Source organism: Zalophus californianus, chromosome 5 (assembly GCF_009762305.2).
Source record: "Zalophus californianus isolate mZalCal1 chromosome 5, mZalCal1.pri.v2, whole genome shotgun sequence".
Classification (NCBI taxonomy): Eukaryota; Metazoa; Chordata; class Mammalia; order Carnivora; family Otariidae; genus Zalophus; species Zalophus californianus.
Window position 1 is genome coordinate 89,116,936 of NC_045599.1, and position 21,276 is coordinate 89,138,211.

Here is a 21,276-nt window from a genome sequence, read left to right on the forward strand (position 1 = left end):
GTGCTATCTTCTTGTTAAGATTTTCATTTGTTAACTTCTTCACCATCAATGTAGGGGTGAAGAGTGTAGATTCTGGAGCCTGAATGCTAGAGTTTGAAATCTTCCTCTACTTACTGGCACTGGCACCTAGGGCAAGTAATTTAACTTTTATGTGCCTCACTTTCCTCATCTGTAAGATAAGGATAGTGACACCTAACTAATACTATTACCACAAGGAGTTAAAGCAGAAAACAAACTGAACAGGGCCTGGCAAACAACAAATGATAACGATTATTATTAAGGTTCACTCCTCAAAAATCACTTGGAAAAAACCAATCCATGACTTCCAACTTTGATCCCCAGCACAGTTATGCTTCCTCTTGGTCTGTTCCCATAGCATACCATGCACAGTTCTGCCACAACACGCAATGAATAACATTTTGACTGCTTGTATCTGTGTCCAATTCCCCCATAAAAACATGTATTCTTTGAAGGCAGAGGCACCCCGCCAGCCCAGGGTTGAGGCATAGGAGAGTAGAATCCCAGAGCTTCAGCAGAATCAGACTTGTGGTAGTCCCTACAACTCTACCTTCTCCCCCAGCCTCTGTGGTGGCCAGCTCTACACAGGCAAAGATGTTGGTCAAGTGGTCCCTGACCATCCAAGACTACAAGACTCAAGAGCCAAGCTCCTATAGTGTTAATACTAATAACCCATATCCACACAGAAACCACATGGCCAACAGGTAAGTGAGGACCCACTGAAATGACAGGAGGCAAACGGAACCTTTGTGAAACTTGTTCCCTATGGACATGATTCTCACTCCCCATCCAGGAAGTTTCACCTGCTTAGAATTTTCTTTGAATCTTCACCTTATGAGAAAGTTTTACCTGCTTAGAATCTCCACCTCACCATACAAAATCTATATACTTCAATGTCCAAGTATCTTCGAATAATACGAGATACCTATACTGCCTTTCAAAGGACAGCTAAAGGAAGAAGATAATTATCATTGATCGGATACCAACTATGCGCTCTGCTGGTTGTTTTTATTACCTCACTGAATTCCCAGTGCAACCTTTACTCATTATATAGTAAGAGAAAACTGAGGCTCATAGTTGACTCAACTCCTTCTAACCCAAATGTCCCCACTCCTTCACTGCTAGGCCAGCTTAAAAAAATCCCTTTTGATTCAGAACATTTATGCTTTGACTTTCACTATTTTATTTTGCTCTATAACTTCTCTGTAACTTCCTTGGAACAAACACAACTCTATTAGAGAATCTGACTCTTGTCTAGCAAACCACAGGGTTTAGGCTATAAAATAGTTCCAAAGCTCCAGTACTTTTGATAAGATGCTGAGAAAACAGAACTGGTAAGACAAAAACCTCCCTCAAGGAAATTCCTGTTACATAAAGGCTAGGCTCAAAAGTAATGAATTATGTGGATCAACTTTCCTGTAAAATCCTGTAGCTGCCCCAGAGAGCAGAACACAGCCGCTAACGGAACATATGTGAATTCTAACACGTAACAGAATAGATACTTGGGCAACAGAGGTCTGTGTTGGCCTGAGAAACAAAAATATAAAGTTACCTTTTTTATATGTCCCATCCACGCCTTTGCCCATCTTATCCTTGCTGCTCACATCCCCCTCCATATAGGGAAAGACTCGGGCCTGATGTGTCCACAGATAGTCATTAGACCCAAAGAAGAGCACAGGGAACTCGCCCACATCATGTCTCATCTTATCGATATTGGAAGGTACAGCTCGAGGATGGCAGATCTCAGCTGGCCACCACCTGGGAAAGGTGAAAACAAGGAAGGAAACCTTTAGAAGACTGCAAGACACTAAGAAAATGACCTACCTTTTAGGACAGGAATAAGGAATAGTGATGTCTATCTACATGAAAGTCCAACCTAGTCAATTTTTACAATCTAACTAGAGAACAAATAAGCAGTATGTGCTGAAAACCTGAAAATGGCCATTCTCACAGATGTGCTCACATATATACTTTTTAGACTCAGTTATTTTACTTTAAGGAATCTATAAAGGAAATAATAATTTAACACTAAATAATTATCTCATAGAAGATATAAACAAAGCTTTGACTATAATGTTCACTAAAGTATTATCTATAAGAATGAAAACCTAGAAACAATCGAAATGCCCAACATTTAGGGGATGTTAAAGTACCTATAGTATATGATACAATGAAATATAATTTAGCCTTTAAAAAGGAAAAGTTTCAAAAATTGTGAGGGGCATAGAACAATGACACCAAGAAATGCCTCCGAAAATAAAAAGCATGTAAATTAATGCTTTTCGTCCACTTTAGGAAGACAATTTGGCATTAGCTATTTCAGCTGGAAACCCCTATTCCTAGAAAAACTGTGCATGTACACTAAGGAACACTAACAAAATGCTCATAGTCCAAAAAGGAGAATGGATAAACGAACTGCACTGTTTTGTTAAGACTATATCAAGAAGAAATGTAGAACAGCAAAGTATGAACTAGAGCACTGCACTAACTACTATTAAATCTCAGGAGCGTAACAGTAAATGAAAAAAGCAAGCTGCAGGAAAATATAGCAACAATTTCTTTATGAAAAGGTCTAAAACATGCAGAACAAAACATTATACGTGTGGTAAACCATTACAGCAAGGCAAAGGAATAAAAAACACAAAATGTAGTATAGTGCTTACCTCTCGGGGTGGGAAGAGAGTGGATTCAGAAAGGGTCATGGAGGGAGCCTCAAAAGTACTAGCAATATGCTATTTTCTTTAAATGAGAGGTACATACACAGATATTCCTTTCTGATTCTTTTAAATCATGCATGTTATGATATTCTTTTGTATGTTCCATGTTCAATAAAAATAATTTTAAAAAGGAAAAGACACAAAACTGAGTATAAAATATAAGGCCAATTATTTTGAGGGTACATGCATTGGTGTGTCTCTAAGAAAATACTCCAAACTGCTAGCAATGTATCTTCCTTGTTTGTTATGGATTTTATTTTCATTAATGAATTCTCTACAGGGAATATGTATTATTCCTATAATCACAAAACATAAAAATTAGTAGTTTTTTTCTTTTGTAATGGAAAATTAATGGGGAGAAGGGTGGACCTTGCTTAATCAGAAAAATTATGAAGGAAGGAAGGAAGGAAAAGAAAAAAGAAAAGAGTTAAGCACTGTATCTGAGATCCCAAGAAACAGAGGATGGGATGGTAAAAGAAGTCAGTGCCAATTTCCTTCATGCTCACTCACCTGTATCGTCCAACTTTTACCCAGACAATTTCCCTGTAATGTGGCTTTTTGCCTGCCTTACAATCATTGCAATACCAGTTTCCTTCAGGGATATCAATGTTCAGGCATTCACGATGAAAAGCAGCAGGGCAAGAATCACAGCACAGAAGGCTGCCTCCTGTGGGAATCAAAAAATCTGGCACTCAGAATCACAAGACTGCATATAATAACCCAGCTGAAACAGCTTTTGCTCCTAACCAATTATTTAACTCCCAGCGAAGGGCTTAGTAATTTAGTTATTCAGAAAGACTTCTACAAGAGCACTTATTCCCTCTCCAATATTCCCTGTGAACCACAACCTTGAGGGTTTGTTATATTCACAGCAAATAAACATAAGGTCCCATTGGCAAAATTAGGTTAGGGCAGTGAGGTCAGAAGTCAACCGCTCAAAGTCAAGTTATGGGCATATACACATTTCTTTCTCTTCACTAAAAGACAATACACTAAATTTTCCACACCGAACAGTAAATAATCACATCTATTTGAAGACTAAACAGTGAATAAATGGCACAGTAATGTTTAACACATAAGTAGTCCCCATATGGTCAGTTCCTTTCCCCTTTTAAAATTACTCTTTTATCTTTTTTATGTTTGGCACTCTGACACCTATGGGCTCTTTTCAGAATAACATTTATAAACATTAACCTAACACATAAATTAAAAGGACACTGTTACATTAAGGTATAATTATCAAAATGTTAAAATAAGAGATTAGAGTTACATATGTTTCTTTGTAATACATAAGATCTAGCAGTAACAATGATTGCAAAATATTTTAAGATATCTACAACTGAAATATCTGTGATTTTTACTGGTGACCAAAATCATAGGTACTAATGTGGTTTATTGCCTAAACTTAGTTAAATAAATGTTCTCCCCTTCTCCACTGAGGTTTTCAGACACCAGGATAATTACATATACTGCAATGACAATGAATTTTCACTTCCTAAAGATTTTCAGAGGAATTCAGTTTATGTATCTGAGGATGAAATCTTCATAGTTTCAGACTATAAAAAATTTCAGATAGAGGATTCATATTTAAGGAATATAATAAATACCCTATTATCTTTTCTAAATTTTATTTTATTATGTTAATCACATCATTAGTTTTTGATGTACTGTTCCATGATTCATTGTTTGCGTATAACACCGAGTGCCCCATTCAATACATGCCCTCTTTAATACCCATCACCAGGCTAACCCATCCCCCCACCATCCTCCCCTCTATAACCCTCAGTTTGTTTCTCAGAGTCCATCGTCTCTCATGGCTCATCTCTCCCTCCGATTTCGCCCCCTTCACTTTTCCCTTCCTACCATCTTTTTTTTTTTTTTAAACATATTATGTATTATTTCTTTCAGAGGTACAGGTCTGTGACTCATCAGTCTTACACAATTCACAGCGCTCACCATAGCACATACCCTCCCCAATGTCTATCAGCCAGCCTCCCCCCTCCCGCCCATCCCCCACCACTCTAGCAACCCTCAGTTTGTTTCCTGAGATTAAGAATTCCTCATATCAGTGAGATCATATGATACATGTCTTTCTCTGATTGACTTATTTCACTTAGCACAATACCCTCTAGTTCCATCCATGTCGTCGCAAATGGCAAGATTTCTGGAAAACAGTATGGAGGTTCCTCAAACAGTTGAAAATAGAGCTACCCTACGCCCCAGCAATTGCACTACTGGATATTTACACACACACACACACACACACACACACACACACACACACACACACACACACACACAGGAATATTATGCAGCCATCAAAAATACCCTATTATCTTATGCCAGAAACGAGCATGTTTCAAACATGCTAGACTCAAGCATGTAACTCCAAATCTCATCCTGAAGTTAGTGGGGCATAAAGCCTTAGCAAAGTATATGTCCACATCATCTGAGTTTTACTGTGCCCCTTTTGCCTCGTAATATCCTATAAAAAACTTAGATTCTGTGACACCATCCTATCCAGGCTGACTTTTTCCTTTTCTCAATCATCTGCAGCAAGCTCTTAAAATAAGCTCTGGGGTGTTAAGCTCTGGGGTGTTTATTTTCTTGGGGCCAGGACTGTGTGCTTAAGACCCAACTCCTTTTCAATTAAAGAAGCTCTCCTTTTATCTCTGTTGTATACTGAAGCTTGATTCAGTGATATTTCATTTGGAAAAAAGTCTGTTGCTACAACAAGTTTGAAGAACTTGTTTACTCAATACATATAGCCTGTACTCTCTGCTCTGAAACTCATATTTAGCTATTCTTGTGCATTTCGTAGGATGAGTCGAACAATCTTAGCATGGGACATAAGAGTGATGTACAGTGACATAATTTACCTGCCCCAATAATACACCTTCTAGAACATTTCCTATTTATGTTTAGTTATCTGCTAAGTCACAATCTGATTAACCGTGTAGTTTGCCAACTACATGGACTTGGTAGAAAAATCTTCCTTTTAGTAAGCTGGCTTTCATAACACACTAGAAATATTTCCTGTACAACAAGGCCTTTGCACTAGGCCTTAAAAGGAGGTTATATAGCATGAAAAGAAATCTGCATATAAGAATACCCACTGAAGAAAGGCTAAGGACAGAGCTGAGGGGAAATAGTGGCAAACAGTTTTGCAGGGAAGGACATGATATGAGCTGAGAGAGAATATGACAAAAGAAATCAACAGAATTAATCTGGGTAAATGGATGGGAGGTAGGCAGGAGAGTTTATCTGGTGGCAGTAAGGGAGATGTATAGGAGAAAGGACAGTAAGACAGAAGAGGGAAAACTACATGAACCATCAAAAGAAAGCAAAAGAGAAAAAAGTGACATTCTGTGGAAGAGGTAAGAGAAAATAAATTTTAAGCACATTGCTGAATTCCAGGAACTTGTTCCTTTCAATTTAGCAGTTTACCATATTATTATCCTAATACTCTGAATGATCACCTTCAGCTTTCTCCCTACACGGGCAAAAATGTCCTAAGGCTCTACTCTGTCTCTGTTGTCTAATAGCAGGATAATCTTAGAGAGTAGGACCAGCAGTTCTCAGGCTTTCTGGACTCAGGATAACTTTATACTCTTGAACAATGATGGAGAGTCCCAAAGAAGTTTTGTTTATGTAGGCTAAAAATATTAAACTTACTAAACTGGAACCAAAACTAAGAAATTTTTAAAATATTTATTAATTCACTTAAAAATAATAAATTAAATCTAATAAAATAATTAATAAATCTAATAAATATTTAGAGCATCCAGTTAAGCATCTGACTGGATTTCGGCTCAGGTCATAAAATTAATAATAAATCTAATAAAACATTTGTTAATTCACTTAAAAATAACAATAAATCTATTATGTTAATAAAAATAACATTTTTGTAAAAAAAATAACTATATTTTCCAAAATAAAAAATTGTTAGTGAGCTAACAAGTTTTACATTTTTGCAAATTTTTTTTAAAGATTTTATTTATTTATTTCAGAGAGAGAGAGAATGAGAGATAGAAAGCACGAGAGGGAAGAGGGTCAGAGGGAGAAACAGACTCCCTGCTGAGCAGGGAGCCCGATGTGGGACTCGATCCCGGGACTCCAGGATCATGACCTGAGCCAAAGGCAGTCGCTTAACCAACTGAACCACCCAGGCGCCCACAAATATTTTTTTAAGGATTTATTTACTTGTGGGGTGAAGAGAAAAAGTGTGACACAGCAGGGGGAGGGGACAGGGAGAGAGAATCCCAAGCGGACTCCCCACCAAAGCGGGGAGCTCAACACAAGGGCTCAATCTCATGAACCCTAAATGATGATCTGAGCTGAAACCAAGAATCGGACACTCAACCAACTGCACCACCCAGGTGCCACTCAACTACATGAGTGCTTTAACTTAAGATAACCTTCAGTATGCAACAGATCTACTTTAGTGTACTTCTATTTTATTATAACAGAATATTAAAACAATGTTCACCTGAGGGTTGAGATTTAATAAAATTAATAAATGTTATTCAAGAACAGTCTTATGTGAAACTTTTTTTTTTTTTTTACTGAGAGCATGTGGTAATACAGAATATAATGACTGATTCTACTTGTATGTTTTAGAGCCAATGCCTTGATTTGTATTAGGTGCCAGCAGTTTTACCCACCACTGGTTTTTGAACCATCAGTGCAAATGTCAACAAACTATAAAAGGCACGTGATATCTTATTATTATTATGAAAAGAGTTATGATTTCATGGAAGCCCCTAAAAGGGCCTCTGGGTCCTCACCCCTTCCGAAGGATCTTGGATCACACTTTTGAGGGCTGCTGCTGCAGCTACTAAGTTTCCTAGGTGACTAAGTTATCATTATGAGTATCCATTATTGGATTCGATAGCTTTTCAGTTAGGATGCTCCATGTCAGGAATGCTATGGGCACCCTCACTCTAAACCATCTCATTCATTTCATCCCACTCTGGAATTATGGTCTAATGCTGGGGCGCCTGGGTGGCTCAGTCAGTTAAGCATCTGACTGGAATTCGACTCAGGTCATAATCTCAGGGTTATGAGATCAAGCCCCTCGGGAGCCTCCATAAAATTCTCTCTCTCTCTCCTTAAAAAATAAAAAGAAAGGTCTAATGCTGAAACTGTCTCATCGTCCCATCTCCAAGAAATGTAGAAAACTTTTGGAGCTTACACTTCAGCCTCCCAGAAACCTGTTTTTAGTCTAAGACCAGAATTATAGAAAGTTATATTTAAATGTTATTGAATACCAAAACTCTTATCTCTAACTTTCTTCTAAACAAAAGAAGGGTGCTACGATAAAGAGGCAGCAGTACCTACCACAAGACCGTGTTATAAGAAGCAGGTATTATAAGAACAAAGAAAAATGTCCACTTTGTGAATTAAAACATCTCTACACCAAAGGTTCCCTTTCTATCCACAGAACTGCACTTAACATTCTTTTTATTTATTCTGTATTAGCAGCATAGTTTGAGGATACAAACCATGTCCTGGTGTAAAGCTCTAGTCAGTTAAGTTTAACTTTTCCTTAAATTGTCATGTTACATAAATCTTCTAAGAACACACACTCCAAATTGACCATTTTCAATCACATAAAGCAGTCAAAAAAAACTTCTTTTTTTGGCTTTAGCACTATTTAGTATGTCCAAATTTCTCAAAAGGGATGCTCATTCAATTACACATTTTGACTTTTCAATTGAGTTCCTCAGAGGGCACTTGGGTGGCTCAGTTGGTTAAGCATCTGACTCAATTTCAGCTCAGCTCATGCTCCCAGGGTTGTAAGACTGAGCCCCACACTGGGCTCAAGCTGGGTGTGGAGCTTGCTTAAGCTTCTCCCTCTCCTCCAATCGCACACATGCTCTCTCTCAAATAAACAAATATCAGTCCCTCAAAATGTTCATAACCAGCCAAGTTTTCATGAAATTGCATTACCAGTATTCAAAAACAGAAAAGTGAGAGAAATTTTTCCCCCCAAATGACTAATCAACAAAATTTCGTCAATTTGAAAAGTAATGAAGAAACTAGGTAAGAGAACTGGTGCCACCCTTAACATCAGAAAAAAATAGTGAAGCAATGTCCACAACAGTCTTAGAAATAGAACATGTAGCTTACAAGTTTTATAGCAAACCAACACAGGCTTATGGTATAGAGGGCAAATGTCAAATAGCCTCAAGCAGAGGATTATAGCACCTGTGGGCGCTTCCTGGAAGTTAAGCCCACCACAGAAAAAATTAAAATAAGGAAATGAGAACTATAAAAGCACCACAGTAAATAGACTAGTGATGATTACTAAATCATCCACTTATAATAACTAGCAAAAATGAGGCTGTGAAAAATGGAAAGAAAAAGTATGTAAGAAGCACAACACTGACTATTCTAAAGGAGATGTTTTAAGTTGAAGGAAAAAAAAGATATAAAATTTATTTTTCCTCCACTTTAGAAGAACTTCTAGGAATTAATATCCTTAACAGTGAGGAAACATTTTATAGACATTCATAAATTCCTTCACTTTCCCTTTGTTTCACCCTTTAAATTCATGAATAAACGATTTAACAAAAAAGATACACAATTGCACAATATTAATACCATCTTCTAGAACTGTTTCTATCTAGGTATCTACCCCTGCTATCTGGGTGTATGCACAAATGTCTTAAGTAGTATCACTTAAATTTAACCAATGGTTTTTTCTGATGGTGGGACTTGGGACAATTTAGGATTATTTATTTATTTCCTCCCACCCTCCCTCCAATTTAGATTGATTTCCTCCCTCCAGTTTATCTTTCCTCCCCCCCCAGCTTTATTAAGATATAACTATAACATTGTGTAAGGTTAAAGTGTACAACAGAATGACTAGATATATGTATATATTGTGAAATGATTGCTGAAATAAGTTTCGGTAACACATCCAACACCTCACATAGTTACAATTTTTTTTTTTTTTTTGGGTGGTAGTGAGAATTTTTAAGATCTACTCTCTTTAGCAGCTTGCAAATATACAATACAGTATTGTTAACTACAGTTCCCATGCTGTACATTAAGTCCCCCAAACTTACTCATCTTCTAACTGGAAGTTTGTATTCTTTTTTGATCATATTCTCCCATTTTCCAAGGGTGATTTTGTTTCCTTTCCCATGTCCTTTTCTTTATTGTTTCATTTGTTTATTATTTATTTTTTTAAACATCTGTTTATTTATTTAAGAGAGTGTGTGTGTACACATGCATGCACGCGAGAAGTAGGGGATAGGGGAATGGGCAGAGGGAGAGAGAAGCTCAAGCAGACTCCATGATAAGCGCTGAGCCCAAGGCAGGGCTCGATCCCACTACCCTAAGATCACTACCTGAGCCAAAACCAATAGTCAGATGCTCAAATGACTGTGCCACTCAGGTGCCCTTCATTTGTTCATCGTTTTAATAAAAATAAGGTCATTACTCAAAATAATAAAATAAAACCTCTCCCTATTGGGGGAAAAAAACAAGTTTAAACGTTTGCTATGTTATCATTAATTCAGGACATTACTTCCTAATATTTCTCTAGTAACAATGTGAAGAAAATAATTTTTGTTGCAATTAGAATATTGTATTAATCTCTTTTTAGACTATTCATATATTAAGCAGTCATGTCTTACCTTCTGAGCATACAAAACACCAGCTAACATTAACGTGCTCATGATTTCGGCAGCCCCGCCTAGGTGTAAAGTGATTAGGGCAGATGATACTATTAGATGCAAGAATCTTGGACCCGGCAGCCAGGCAAAAGTCATTGGCATGGTATGCCACAGGGCAGCGGACACAACGCATCAGACGACCTAAAATTACAAGAAGCAGGAAAACCAGTAGTAAAAGAAAAACAAACATAAAAGCAACATGAGTTTTGAAATCTCTTTGTCAGCACTGAGAAAATGTCACTAATAGAAGGAAGCACTACTAGGTAGACAAGGGATCACAAAACACACAATTCACTATGAAAAGCTCAGATGGGAGCTATGTGATAAGCTGCCATAAAGGAGTCAGATCCCACAACTGTTAAGTGAGCCTGCCTCACCCAGGAAAGCCCTATTCAATCCACTGCCCTGACTTCTAGGAAACCTGGCATCAGCCCCAAACTAAATAGGGGGGATGTTCACAATCAGAATAAAAAGGCAGCTAGGAGAAAGACTAATGCTTGCTTTCATTGCCTGGTACTGATTCTTAAAGCCTGAATTTTTAGGTGAATGAAACTTCCCACCCCTTCCAGATAAAATATGTCCTCTAATATACATCACCTACTAAAAACCATTACCAAACCACCTAAATGCAATCTACAACAGCAACTGAAAAGGGGAAGATAAGCTGATAGTTAAACTATAATTTTGATCAAGCAAGTGAAATTACTGTACTTAAGACCGATGAGATCTATAGGCTCAGGAAATCATATTACAAAAGGTACTGCCAGTCTAATTAGAAGAAAAGACAAAACACTGGGTATGTGCACAAATGTCTTAAGTAGTATCTGGTAAATGTTTCCTGCTCAATCCCTTATGGGAGAAGTAGGGACTCTCTGGGCATACTTTTGGAAACCTCAGCTCTCTATAAAGCAGGAAAGAGGTGTCAGGATAGAAGTTTCCAATTTAAAAAACAAAACAAATCAACACAAAACAAAAACCTAAATTCTGCCCTAAATTTGTACCTGAATAATATCACATCTGACAACCACAGAGATAAAGGGTCCACAGGAAAAGAATGTATTTTGGTCTAATGGAGTAGGGAGAGGAAGACCTACAGCAGAACACTTTCTCAAACTAAATATCACGTGAAATCCAAATATCTGAAGCCACCACGTAACAACAGGGCTCCATAGAATACAATGTGGGAACTGTTGGACTAGTCCATTATTTTCTTCTCTCTCACATAAAATGCTGGTACTCTGACAAAAGCTAGAGAGGCCATGAAGAGATACACCACATCGCATCTGGAAATACACCAATGACACCAAGGTTCTACAATTAGACCAGTCCATGTGAGAAACCCATACCTTTAGATGCAGAAACACTGGCTGGATTAGCAGCATGGCAGGTTATACAGATGTGGAGGGAGCACCGGAAGCCCTTGTTCTGCATGACAGTGGGTGGATACTTCTGGACACATTCTTCATGGTAAAACTTTCCACACAAGGGCAAAAGGCACCTTTTAACATCTTCTCCACTCTGCTTACAAACAAAACAGGTATGGATTCCTGGTAAACAAAAGGAAGGTAATAAATTAACACCAATTCAAGAAATCATCCAATGCTAAACCATTAATGAAAAGTTTATTAAGTACACAATTCTGTACCAAGTTCCAATACTGGGGGGGGGGGGGGGCGGTGCTCCGTACCACCAAGCAATTCTCCAACACCAGCTGGGTGTCTTACAATTCAACTCAATTCTGAAACTATCTACATGGAGGTAACATCATATCCCACAGGTTAAGGACTCAATTCTACAAGACGGTCCTTGCCCCCAACTTCAGATGACAGTCTCAAGTCCAGGTTGTCACCTATACTTCTGACTGGCTATAAATCAGAGGTTCCTACAACCCCCACTTCCTTGGGTTTAATTTGCTATAATGGCTCACTGAACTCAGAGAAACATTTTATTTACTGAATCACCAATTTATCATGGAAAGATAATACTCATGAATAGCTACATGGAAGAGATGCATAGGGCAAGGTATGAGGAAAGGGTGTAGAGCTTCCATGCCCTCTTCAAGAGCACCACTTTATTCTGAATCTCCACATACCTACCAATCCAGAAGCTTCCGAAACCCATCCTTTTGGGTTTTGATGGAGACTTCATTGCATAGGCTGATTAAACCATTGGCCACTGGGGATTGACCTAACCTCCAGCCCCCTCCCCTCCCTAGAGATTAGGGGGGATAGGAGTGAGAGTTCTAGCCCTCTAATCATAAGGTTGGTTCTCCTGGCAATCAAGCCCCCATCCTCAGGTGCGTCTTTTATTAACATAATAAAACACACACAAAGGACATCTTTATCACTCTCACCACTTAGGAGAGGCCAAGGTTTTGGGAGCTCTGTGCCACAAGCTAAAAGACCAAAATATGTATGTTTTATTATATATCACAATATCACAGTAAAGAACTTTGTAATAGACTTATCAGGCTGATAACATGAACCTACTGAACAATCTTAAGATCATTAAGTGAGAAACTCTTGATAATATATGCTTGCTGATGTGATGCAATAGAAAGTACACACTACCTACAAAGCATTACTGCCAAAAGAAAACTGACCTGAAATTAATCCAGCCTCTAGATCTAACTACATGTTTCCAGGAAATATGGAAGATAGAGGAACAAGTTAAGGACACCTGAAAGATGCAATCAACCAAATATGCAATGCGGAAAATTTAGCAGGACAAATGACCATTGTCTTAACAAATAAATGACATTAAAAAATAGGATGAGGGTGTACTGTTGTAGATTAAAAGAAATTTAAGAGACATATCAAAAAATACAATAAAGGCAGTCTTATTTGGATCTTGATTAAAATACTGTAAGAAGACATCTTTGAGACATATGGGAAAATCTGAAAATGGGACTGGGCAGTAGGTGACACACAGAAGTTACTGTATAATTTTGCTACACATTAGATATATTTTTTTAAGTTGTGTTAGACCTTTTGAAATATATGGGTAAAGCACTGGGTATTATATAAGACTGATGAATCACAGACCTGTACCCCTGGAACAAATAAAAAATAAAAAGAAATATATGGGTAAACAGAGGCAGAAAACTGGTAACTACTGAAGCTAAACGATGAATACATAGGGTTATTTTATACTGTTCTACTTTTGTAAATGTCTGAGGATTTCTGTAATACAAAGTTTAAGAAAAGGGAAATTAAAAAAGAAAAAAAAGAAACTACCTCTGAGAAGCAATACAAAATAAGGGAAAGAGCCCAGGCTTGAGAGACAGACCCGAACATGAATCTTGCCCCCAACACTTGCTGGAAACAGGAATTCATTAAAATAACCCACCACACCTATGAACCGTAAGATCACCCAGCTAATAATGATTTTAAGAAAAAATTTTAATTATGCATTTGGAAATAAGCAAACTATTTACTGCCTGATGCCAATACTAAACTGGAATGACCTAAATTATGGTGTGGTCACTCCACATTAGGAAAATAGGGTGAGCCACAAGAAAAAAGAAATGATTCCTTTATTCTTACTCTATTCATCTTGACTAAAACTAGGGTAAAATTTCCTCCCCTCAAAAATAAGAACTCTACTTCAGGTCATATATAAAAATCAATTCAAAATAGGCCTTAGACATAAAGCTGAAACCAAAAACTATAAAATTTTCATTAGAAAACAAAGTTTTGTGACATTGAGTTATACAAGATTTCTTCAATATGACACCAAAGCAAAATCTCTAAAGAGAACAAACTGATAAACAACATCATTACAACTAAAAAAACTGCTCTTCAAAAGACTCAAGAAAATGAAAAACCAACCCACAGTTTGGTAGAATAATTTTAAAGGTATGTATCTGATAAATAACTTGTATCCAGAATATATATAATGAACTCTTAAAACTCAACAGTAAGAAAATAAAAAAGGTTTGAACAGATACTTCATCAAGGAACACGGCAAAAAAGCACATTAAAAAGATGCACAACATCATTTGTCATTAGGAAAATGCAAATTAAAACCACAATGAGATACAACTACACATCTGTCCAAATGACTAAAATTAAAAAGACTGACAATACCAAGTGTTGATGAAGATGCGGAAGAACTGAAACTCTTCATACATTACTGATGAAAATGTAAAATGTGTACAAACACTTCGGAAGTTTCTTAAAAAGTTAAACATATAGCTACCATGCCATTCTGCCCTTAGGTATTTACAGAAGTAAAAAGAAAATGTATCCATACAAAGACATGAATGGTCACAGCAGCTTTATCAGTAATACCCCAACCTAAGAACAACCCAAATGTACATCAATAGATGAATGAATATGTATCACCAACTGTGATACATCCATACAATGGAATACTACCCAGCAATAAAAAGGAATGAACTCTTAATACCTACAACAATGTTGTTGAATCTCAAATTAACTATGCTGATGGATGGTTTCACAGGTAGTATGTACACACATATATGTATGTCAGAACTTACCAAACTATACTTTGTGCAGTTTACTGCACATCAACTATACCTCAATAAAGCTGTTTTAAGAAAGAGAATGAACTACTGACACACACATTAACACAGATGAGTATCAAAAACATTCCACCGAGCTAGACACAAAAAACTACATACATTTTGTTCCACTTATATGAAACTCTTAAAAAAGATAAATCTAATGTGTAGTTACAGAAAGCAGATCATTGTTTGCCTGAAATAGGACTGGGGGAGGGGGAAATGAGGGGGCATAAGGATCAACTGGGACTAAGTACAAGGGAACTTTCTGGAGTGATGGAAATGTTCTGAATCTTCATTATGTTTGTGGTTACATAGGTGTTTATAAATTTTATCAAAACCTCTCAAAACATACATTAAAACTAGTGCATTTTATAGTAGGTAAATTATACTTCAGTAAGGTTAATTCTTTAAAAAATACCTTTGCCTTAACTTCTTCAGAGAATATCACATTATAATAAAGATAAGACTAGCAAAACTGGATTATCTGTACAAAAGGCAAGATCTTTCTAAGGTTAGGATAAGAGATATGCACGTACCTAAAATTTTTTTTCCTAAATTTCATTTATAGGGCTGGATGGCACTATTTCCCATAATGATCAAAAGCCCACTGTGCAGGAGGCAAAATAACCCAACAATCTTGTCTTCCAGCTTTTATTCCCACATTGCTAAAAGTAGTGGCAGAAAGAGGAGATAACTCAATATGACACAGCCACTGATTTACAGACACAAGTTAATTCTGTCTCTTGTTCCCACAGGGGCTACTCTAAACCTATACTCTACCTTCAAGTTAGAAACCACCTTTCCCCCATCATTCTCATCAAACTAAGAAAAAACATTGGCTTCTTTATTCTGCCTCCCAACTCCAAGGTATATTCCTCTTTTATCTTTTCCTATCTCCAAGACTATTCTCTCCTCTCACTTTGTAGCTATACTCTACTAATTATTCCCTCTCCTGTTGCAGGAATTTATTTCCCTATGTGGTTCTTAACATTCATCCTACAAACACTCAAGATGTTCTTCCTCTTGACCCTATAATATCCTCCCTTCAGCTACTGCCCTCTTTTTCCATGGATAGCAAGCTTTTTTAAGACGTAGTGTATACTGCTATCCATTGCCCTTCAACCAGGTTTAGTGTGGCACCCTCTGGCAAAAAGTCAAGCCTTTTCTCACTGCTAAATATCACAGCCTCTTATCACCCCAGAACCTCCTTGGTCTCTTTGCCACATATGCCCCTGCTCATGACACCCCACTCTCTCTGGCTTCACAGATATTCTTTGACTAGCTCCTCCTCACCCTCCAGTGTTTTTTTTTTATGTGGGCACCCCCTGAGTACTTTTGTTGGTCCTTTTCTCCCTCTCCAGATGCTTTCTCCTTGGGCAGGTTCATTCACACCTGCGGTTTTAATGATTTAGGAGTGTAACAGCTTTTAGGCCCCATTTTTTCTTACTATTTCAATGCTGTAACATTCACATATAATGCTGAAGAAAGAACAATCTCCTTAGCATAGCCTGTGAAGTACTTTACAGGTGGTTACATCTGACCATTCTTAGTTTCTGAGCCAATCTATATAACTCTCAAAATATGGCTTTCCTTTTTTGGTAAACAGTTTTGTTCACGTATGATATACACACAGAAAAGTACAGCATCCTAAGTGTACAGTTCACAAATAATCAAAGAAAACACGCTTATATAATCACCACTCAAGAAATATAAAACATCACCAGTAATCCAGAAACCCTCCCTGTCACTACCAATGTCTCTTCCCTAAAGCATCTTAAACTCTAAACACATTAACCTATGCCTCCTATTTCCCCAATATCCAATACTTTCATTACTGGACCTTCTTGTCCTAAGCCTCCCCACACCAATTTCCACACCTCTTTTAAAGACAAATTCAGTTATCTTCCTCTGTGGAACTGGCTCATCTTTGTTCACTTATCACTATAAATCTATCTCTACTACAATCCTTCTGCACTATATTATACTATCCATTCATTATTCACTTGGTATTCTTTTCTACAGGCAAAGATCACACAGCACCTATCTGTGTCTGTAGCAACTAGCCCAGTATTGCCATAAAAAGTGTCTGCAATAAATGTTGGGAATTTTTCCCGAAAATCTTAAAACTCAAAACGTCTTTGGAAGAAAACCCCATCTATATCTACTTCACCTGTGCGACATTCATTGCAGATAAATTTTCCTCTTGGCATCTCAGTTAATCCAAGGCACTCCAGGTGGAAAGCCCCACAGCACTGAGCCTCACATAACAGCAGCTCACCCAGTTTCTCACAGTTCTGTTAAGAGAAAGAAAACAGGTATGTCTATAGAGAAAGGATTTTTAAAGTCCCAAGCAGAAGGCCTTCATGAAGGAAAAGATTAAGCAGCAGCTTTCCAGAAAGAAAGCTCACCATTTATTCAGCCAATATTTAATGATTAACTCGTCTATGCCAGGTTCCACAAAGTCCCTGGCTCTCATGATTCATATATTCTAAGAACTGAAAATACAAGTAAACAAACAGGAAAGATATCAGATAATGATAAGCATTAAGTAGAGAATTCAAACAGCTACTTTGGATTGGGTGATTGGGAATGGCCTCTCAGATGGAGTTCCGAACTCCAAGTCAGTCACATGATCTGACAGAAAGACCAGGAAGACAAATACAGAAAGTCCACAGATAGGAAAAACTATGTCATGTCTGAGAATCATAAGGAAAGTCAGTGGACTAAAATGAACAAAAGTCAGAAGTGGTAGAAGACGAGGTAAGAAAAAGGCAACAGCCTGATTGTGTGGCCTTACACATTATGCTACAGTTTCAGATTTTATTCTAATTACAGAGGTGTGCCATTAGAAGTCTTTAACAAAGGAGGGCTAAAGTGAGATATTTAAAAACAGATTCCTCTGATTACTACATGGAAAATGAGTTCAAGAATGAGACAGATGAAAATAGTAGCAAAGAGACAATCAAGAAGGCTACTGTAATAGTTCAAGCAAGAGATACTGGTTAGCTAGACTTGGGTTGTTAACAGTCTCAAAAGGGCTCCAATCAAGGTTTGAACAATGTTTGAGTTACATCTACAACCATCTCAGAGAGGTCACCTTTGAGATGATCTCATCTAAGACAGGGTGTCATTTATAATAGGGCGTTAGGAAATGAAGATCTGGGTCTGCTGCTTTCAAAACATAAGATTTATGAAAATTCTGCAAATTCCCAACATTTGTTACTTTCATCCCTCTAACAGCCTGACGTTTCCCCATAGTGATTAGCAGGAAAATACTAAAAATGAAAAAGAGTCTTATTGTGGAAGACAAGAAAGAGGGAAGGCGACTAGGTAAGTCTAATATCTTCAAGAACCCAAAGAAACAACAGGTCTTGGCCACTTAACATCAAACCTTAAATGAACAAATGAGTAGGAGAGCTTTGGGAAAAAATGCCAGAGGCAGCCAGGGATAAAGAACAGACAGACCCCAAAGTCTTAACCTATAGTGTAAATTAATCTTACACTTTGGCTCTTCCATTATCCCCTATTCACAGATAAAAATTGACAAATGCCATAAATATTACCTACTTTCTTTTGTATATTCACAGTGCCAGTGATACCAGCTTTCATGTACAATAAACAAATTCGCCATCACCATTTAAACAGGAAAACTTCAATTACAGTATATATCAAAGAATGTTTTCAAGTTAAGCAAATGTTACGGACTAACCCTTTAACAGGGATGACCATGTAATTTCATCTTTCAAAACGGTAACCATGTGAGTGAAAGGACACGATATTAATAAATTAAACAAGGACAACAGATAAACAGAGTGATCCAAACAATCCAGGACCATAATGCAACTATCTCTTTAACCATTTTTTGTTGATAATCTTTGTGGCCATATAGTCTTTAAGGACAAACACTGTGTGTGGGTGCTGATCTGAATATGATCAACCTTCTTTATATAATAGTGAAAATGAAAAAACAAAAAAACTGAGTTGAAATTCTATTGTTTATCATAACATATTCTGGGCTTGGGTTAACTTTTGTTTTTTAGCCGTTTCAATAAAAAAAAGAAAAAAAACTAATTATCTTCAACTTTTTATAGGCCAGCTTTTAAGAATTTACAAAGGTAAATCAAGCCCATAAAAAAGAGAACATAACCAAAGCATCCATTTAATTGACTCTACTCCCAAGTCTGATAAAGGCTTTTTACAGAGCGGCAACACAACATAGTGATTAGCTCTAAACTCAGACTGCTTGAGTTTGAATCCTGGCTTTGCTGTGTGACTATAAGCAAGTTATGTAACATCTCTATGCCTCAGTTTCCTCATCTATAAAAATGAGGACAATAATGGTAATCTACTTTACAAGACTGTTATGACTAAATGACTTAATATTTATAAGTTTTATTTTTATTTATATTTTAAATTTATTTATTTTCCTGGAAGTGGGGAGGGACAGAGAATCTTAAGCCTGATGTGGGCCTCGATCTCACAACTCTGAGATCATGACCTGGGCTGAAATCAAGAGTCGGCTGCCTAACCCAGGCGCCCCCGGAATATTTATAAAGTGATGGAAACTCTTGACACACAGTAAACACTGTATAAATACTTACTAAATAAATATAAAAAGGCAGGTGGTAGATTCTCTGAAGTCACTACTTTAAAGGAAAAGAAATCTTAAAGTGAATATTTCCCTTGCAGCATTCCTTAGAAACCCAGAGATTCTCACACCATGAAACATACAGGAAAATGATCTTTAAGCAATCACCAGATTCACCTTCTCCCATCTCAGACCGGCTTCATGGAATCTACTCATGGGTAACAAGGGCAAGTGATTGACCAACACTAAATATTTCTTTTCCTTTCTCTTTTTGTAAAAAGGGGTAAGACTTAAATCCTTAAAGGGAAGTGACTCTACTGGAATCATCCAGGAAAATGTTTATTCTAACCATGACTGGGTTATCAAGAGATGGAGAGGGCTTCTCTTAAAAGACATGCAATCAAAATCCAAGTGGGCAACATCCTCTACCTGACAAACATTCTCCTTGAGTGCAGCTCCTCCGCCTCGTTCGCCCTGCAGCTTTTTAGATGCCGGCATCCCATGATCATTTTCTACACCCTCCTCAACAGTCTCCTTAGGGCTTGCAGCCGTTCTGTGTGTCATCAGTTCTCCCTTGCAGAGAAAAAATAATGTCCCACATCTGTATTATTGATGTCTCCTCCATCTGACCCCCTCCCTCTGGGCTGCTATTTGTCTAGCCATTAAGCACTTACAGATGTTCAGCCAATCACGCGGGCGGACTGCATGCAATGTTAGTTCTAACCCTGCTGTGATTGGGCGGGTAGTGGGCGCCTCATGCCCTGCCACTAACTGCTCTGAGGCTGTTCCACTGGAACTTTTTGAGCTGTTCCATTTTAAGGTTTCACTAAGGGAGAGAAAACATTCTTAAGTTTATTTGATTACTTATTTGTCCTTCCAAGATCAGTGTTTCCTAAATAATGCCCCCCTTGGGCATTCTATTCAATTTATCCTGGAAAGAAACACTCTGTATCATAATGTGTAAAGCTGACCTCACTTGTTCTAATTCTCCTTTAACCTGAGTTGAAAAGCCAGAGATAGCATCAATGACTGCACTGATGCTCTACAAGGAAATGGTTTTAAATCTACCTTTGTTTTTTGTTTCCTTAAAAGCCAATGTTTACAAACATTAGTCTAAAATTAAGCAGTTGATGGTCTCAAGAAATAAGCAAATGAGTTTCCCTTCTAATTGTAGCAGTCTCAACTTTTAAAGGGCAATACCCAAGTTCATTCGGATCATATGGTTACTTGGTATTGTACTTTGGTTTTAGAAAAAGCTTACTTCGTGATGAAAGTTACAAAATTTATCAGATACCTAGAGCATAGGATCCGATCTTTTAAAAAGATCATACCCATAGTTGCCATATATGTCTTCTTACAGCTATTATTAGCTAGTTTCAGTAAAACATTATTCTTAAGTAAACTCAAGGGAAAGAGGGGTGTGGCCTCTACTGTGAAAAGTAGATTTTCTTTGGAAGGTCAAAAGATGAGGAACTGAGTAATACCTCTGAGGTTGGAGTTTCTTTTGATGAGTCATCATTTTTCATTTTTTTACAGTGCACCTTGGCTGTAGCATGCCTCTGTCGTTTTCGCTTCCTTGGTTTATCAAATATCTTGGTAGTGCCTATGACAGGAAAACATGCGTTACCTGCTGGCTATTCACTCACAAGTCCAAGAAATCCTACCTTCAACTAAAAGGACCTCATAGAATTATGGAATGTTAGAGTAAAAAACCAGTCTTAAAGTCCATTTAATTCCCCA

At 37.4% G+C, this 21,276-nt stretch overlaps 1 protein-coding gene across 6 annotated transcripts in view; it reads right to left on the minus strand.

Annotated features, from left to right (window-relative positions):
- Window positions 1–21,276, minus strand: part of NSD1 (nuclear receptor binding SET domain protein 1) — a 143,544-nt gene that overhangs the window by 19,741 nt on the left and 102,527 nt on the right. For 5 of the 6 annotated variants that reach the window (XM_027606131.2, XM_027606133.2, XM_027606134.2 and 2 more), the window contains 7 exons: window positions 21,021–21,139; window positions 19,966–20,109; window positions 17,119–17,242; window positions 11,767–11,967; window positions 10,382–10,561; window positions 3,246–3,402; window positions 1,571–1,776 (listed from right to left, as the gene is read on the minus strand). In XM_027606131.2, coding sequence (XP_027461932.2) covers window positions 1,571–1,776; window positions 3,246–3,402; window positions 10,382–10,561; window positions 11,767–11,967; window positions 17,119–17,242; window positions 19,966–20,109; window positions 21,021–21,139 — 1,131 coding nt within the window. The remainder of the gene's footprint in view (window positions 1–1,570; window positions 1,777–3,245; window positions 3,403–10,381; window positions 10,562–11,766; window positions 11,968–17,118; window positions 17,243–19,965; window positions 20,110–21,020; window positions 21,140–21,276) is intronic. The other variant, XM_027606135.2, reaches the window with a different exon arrangement.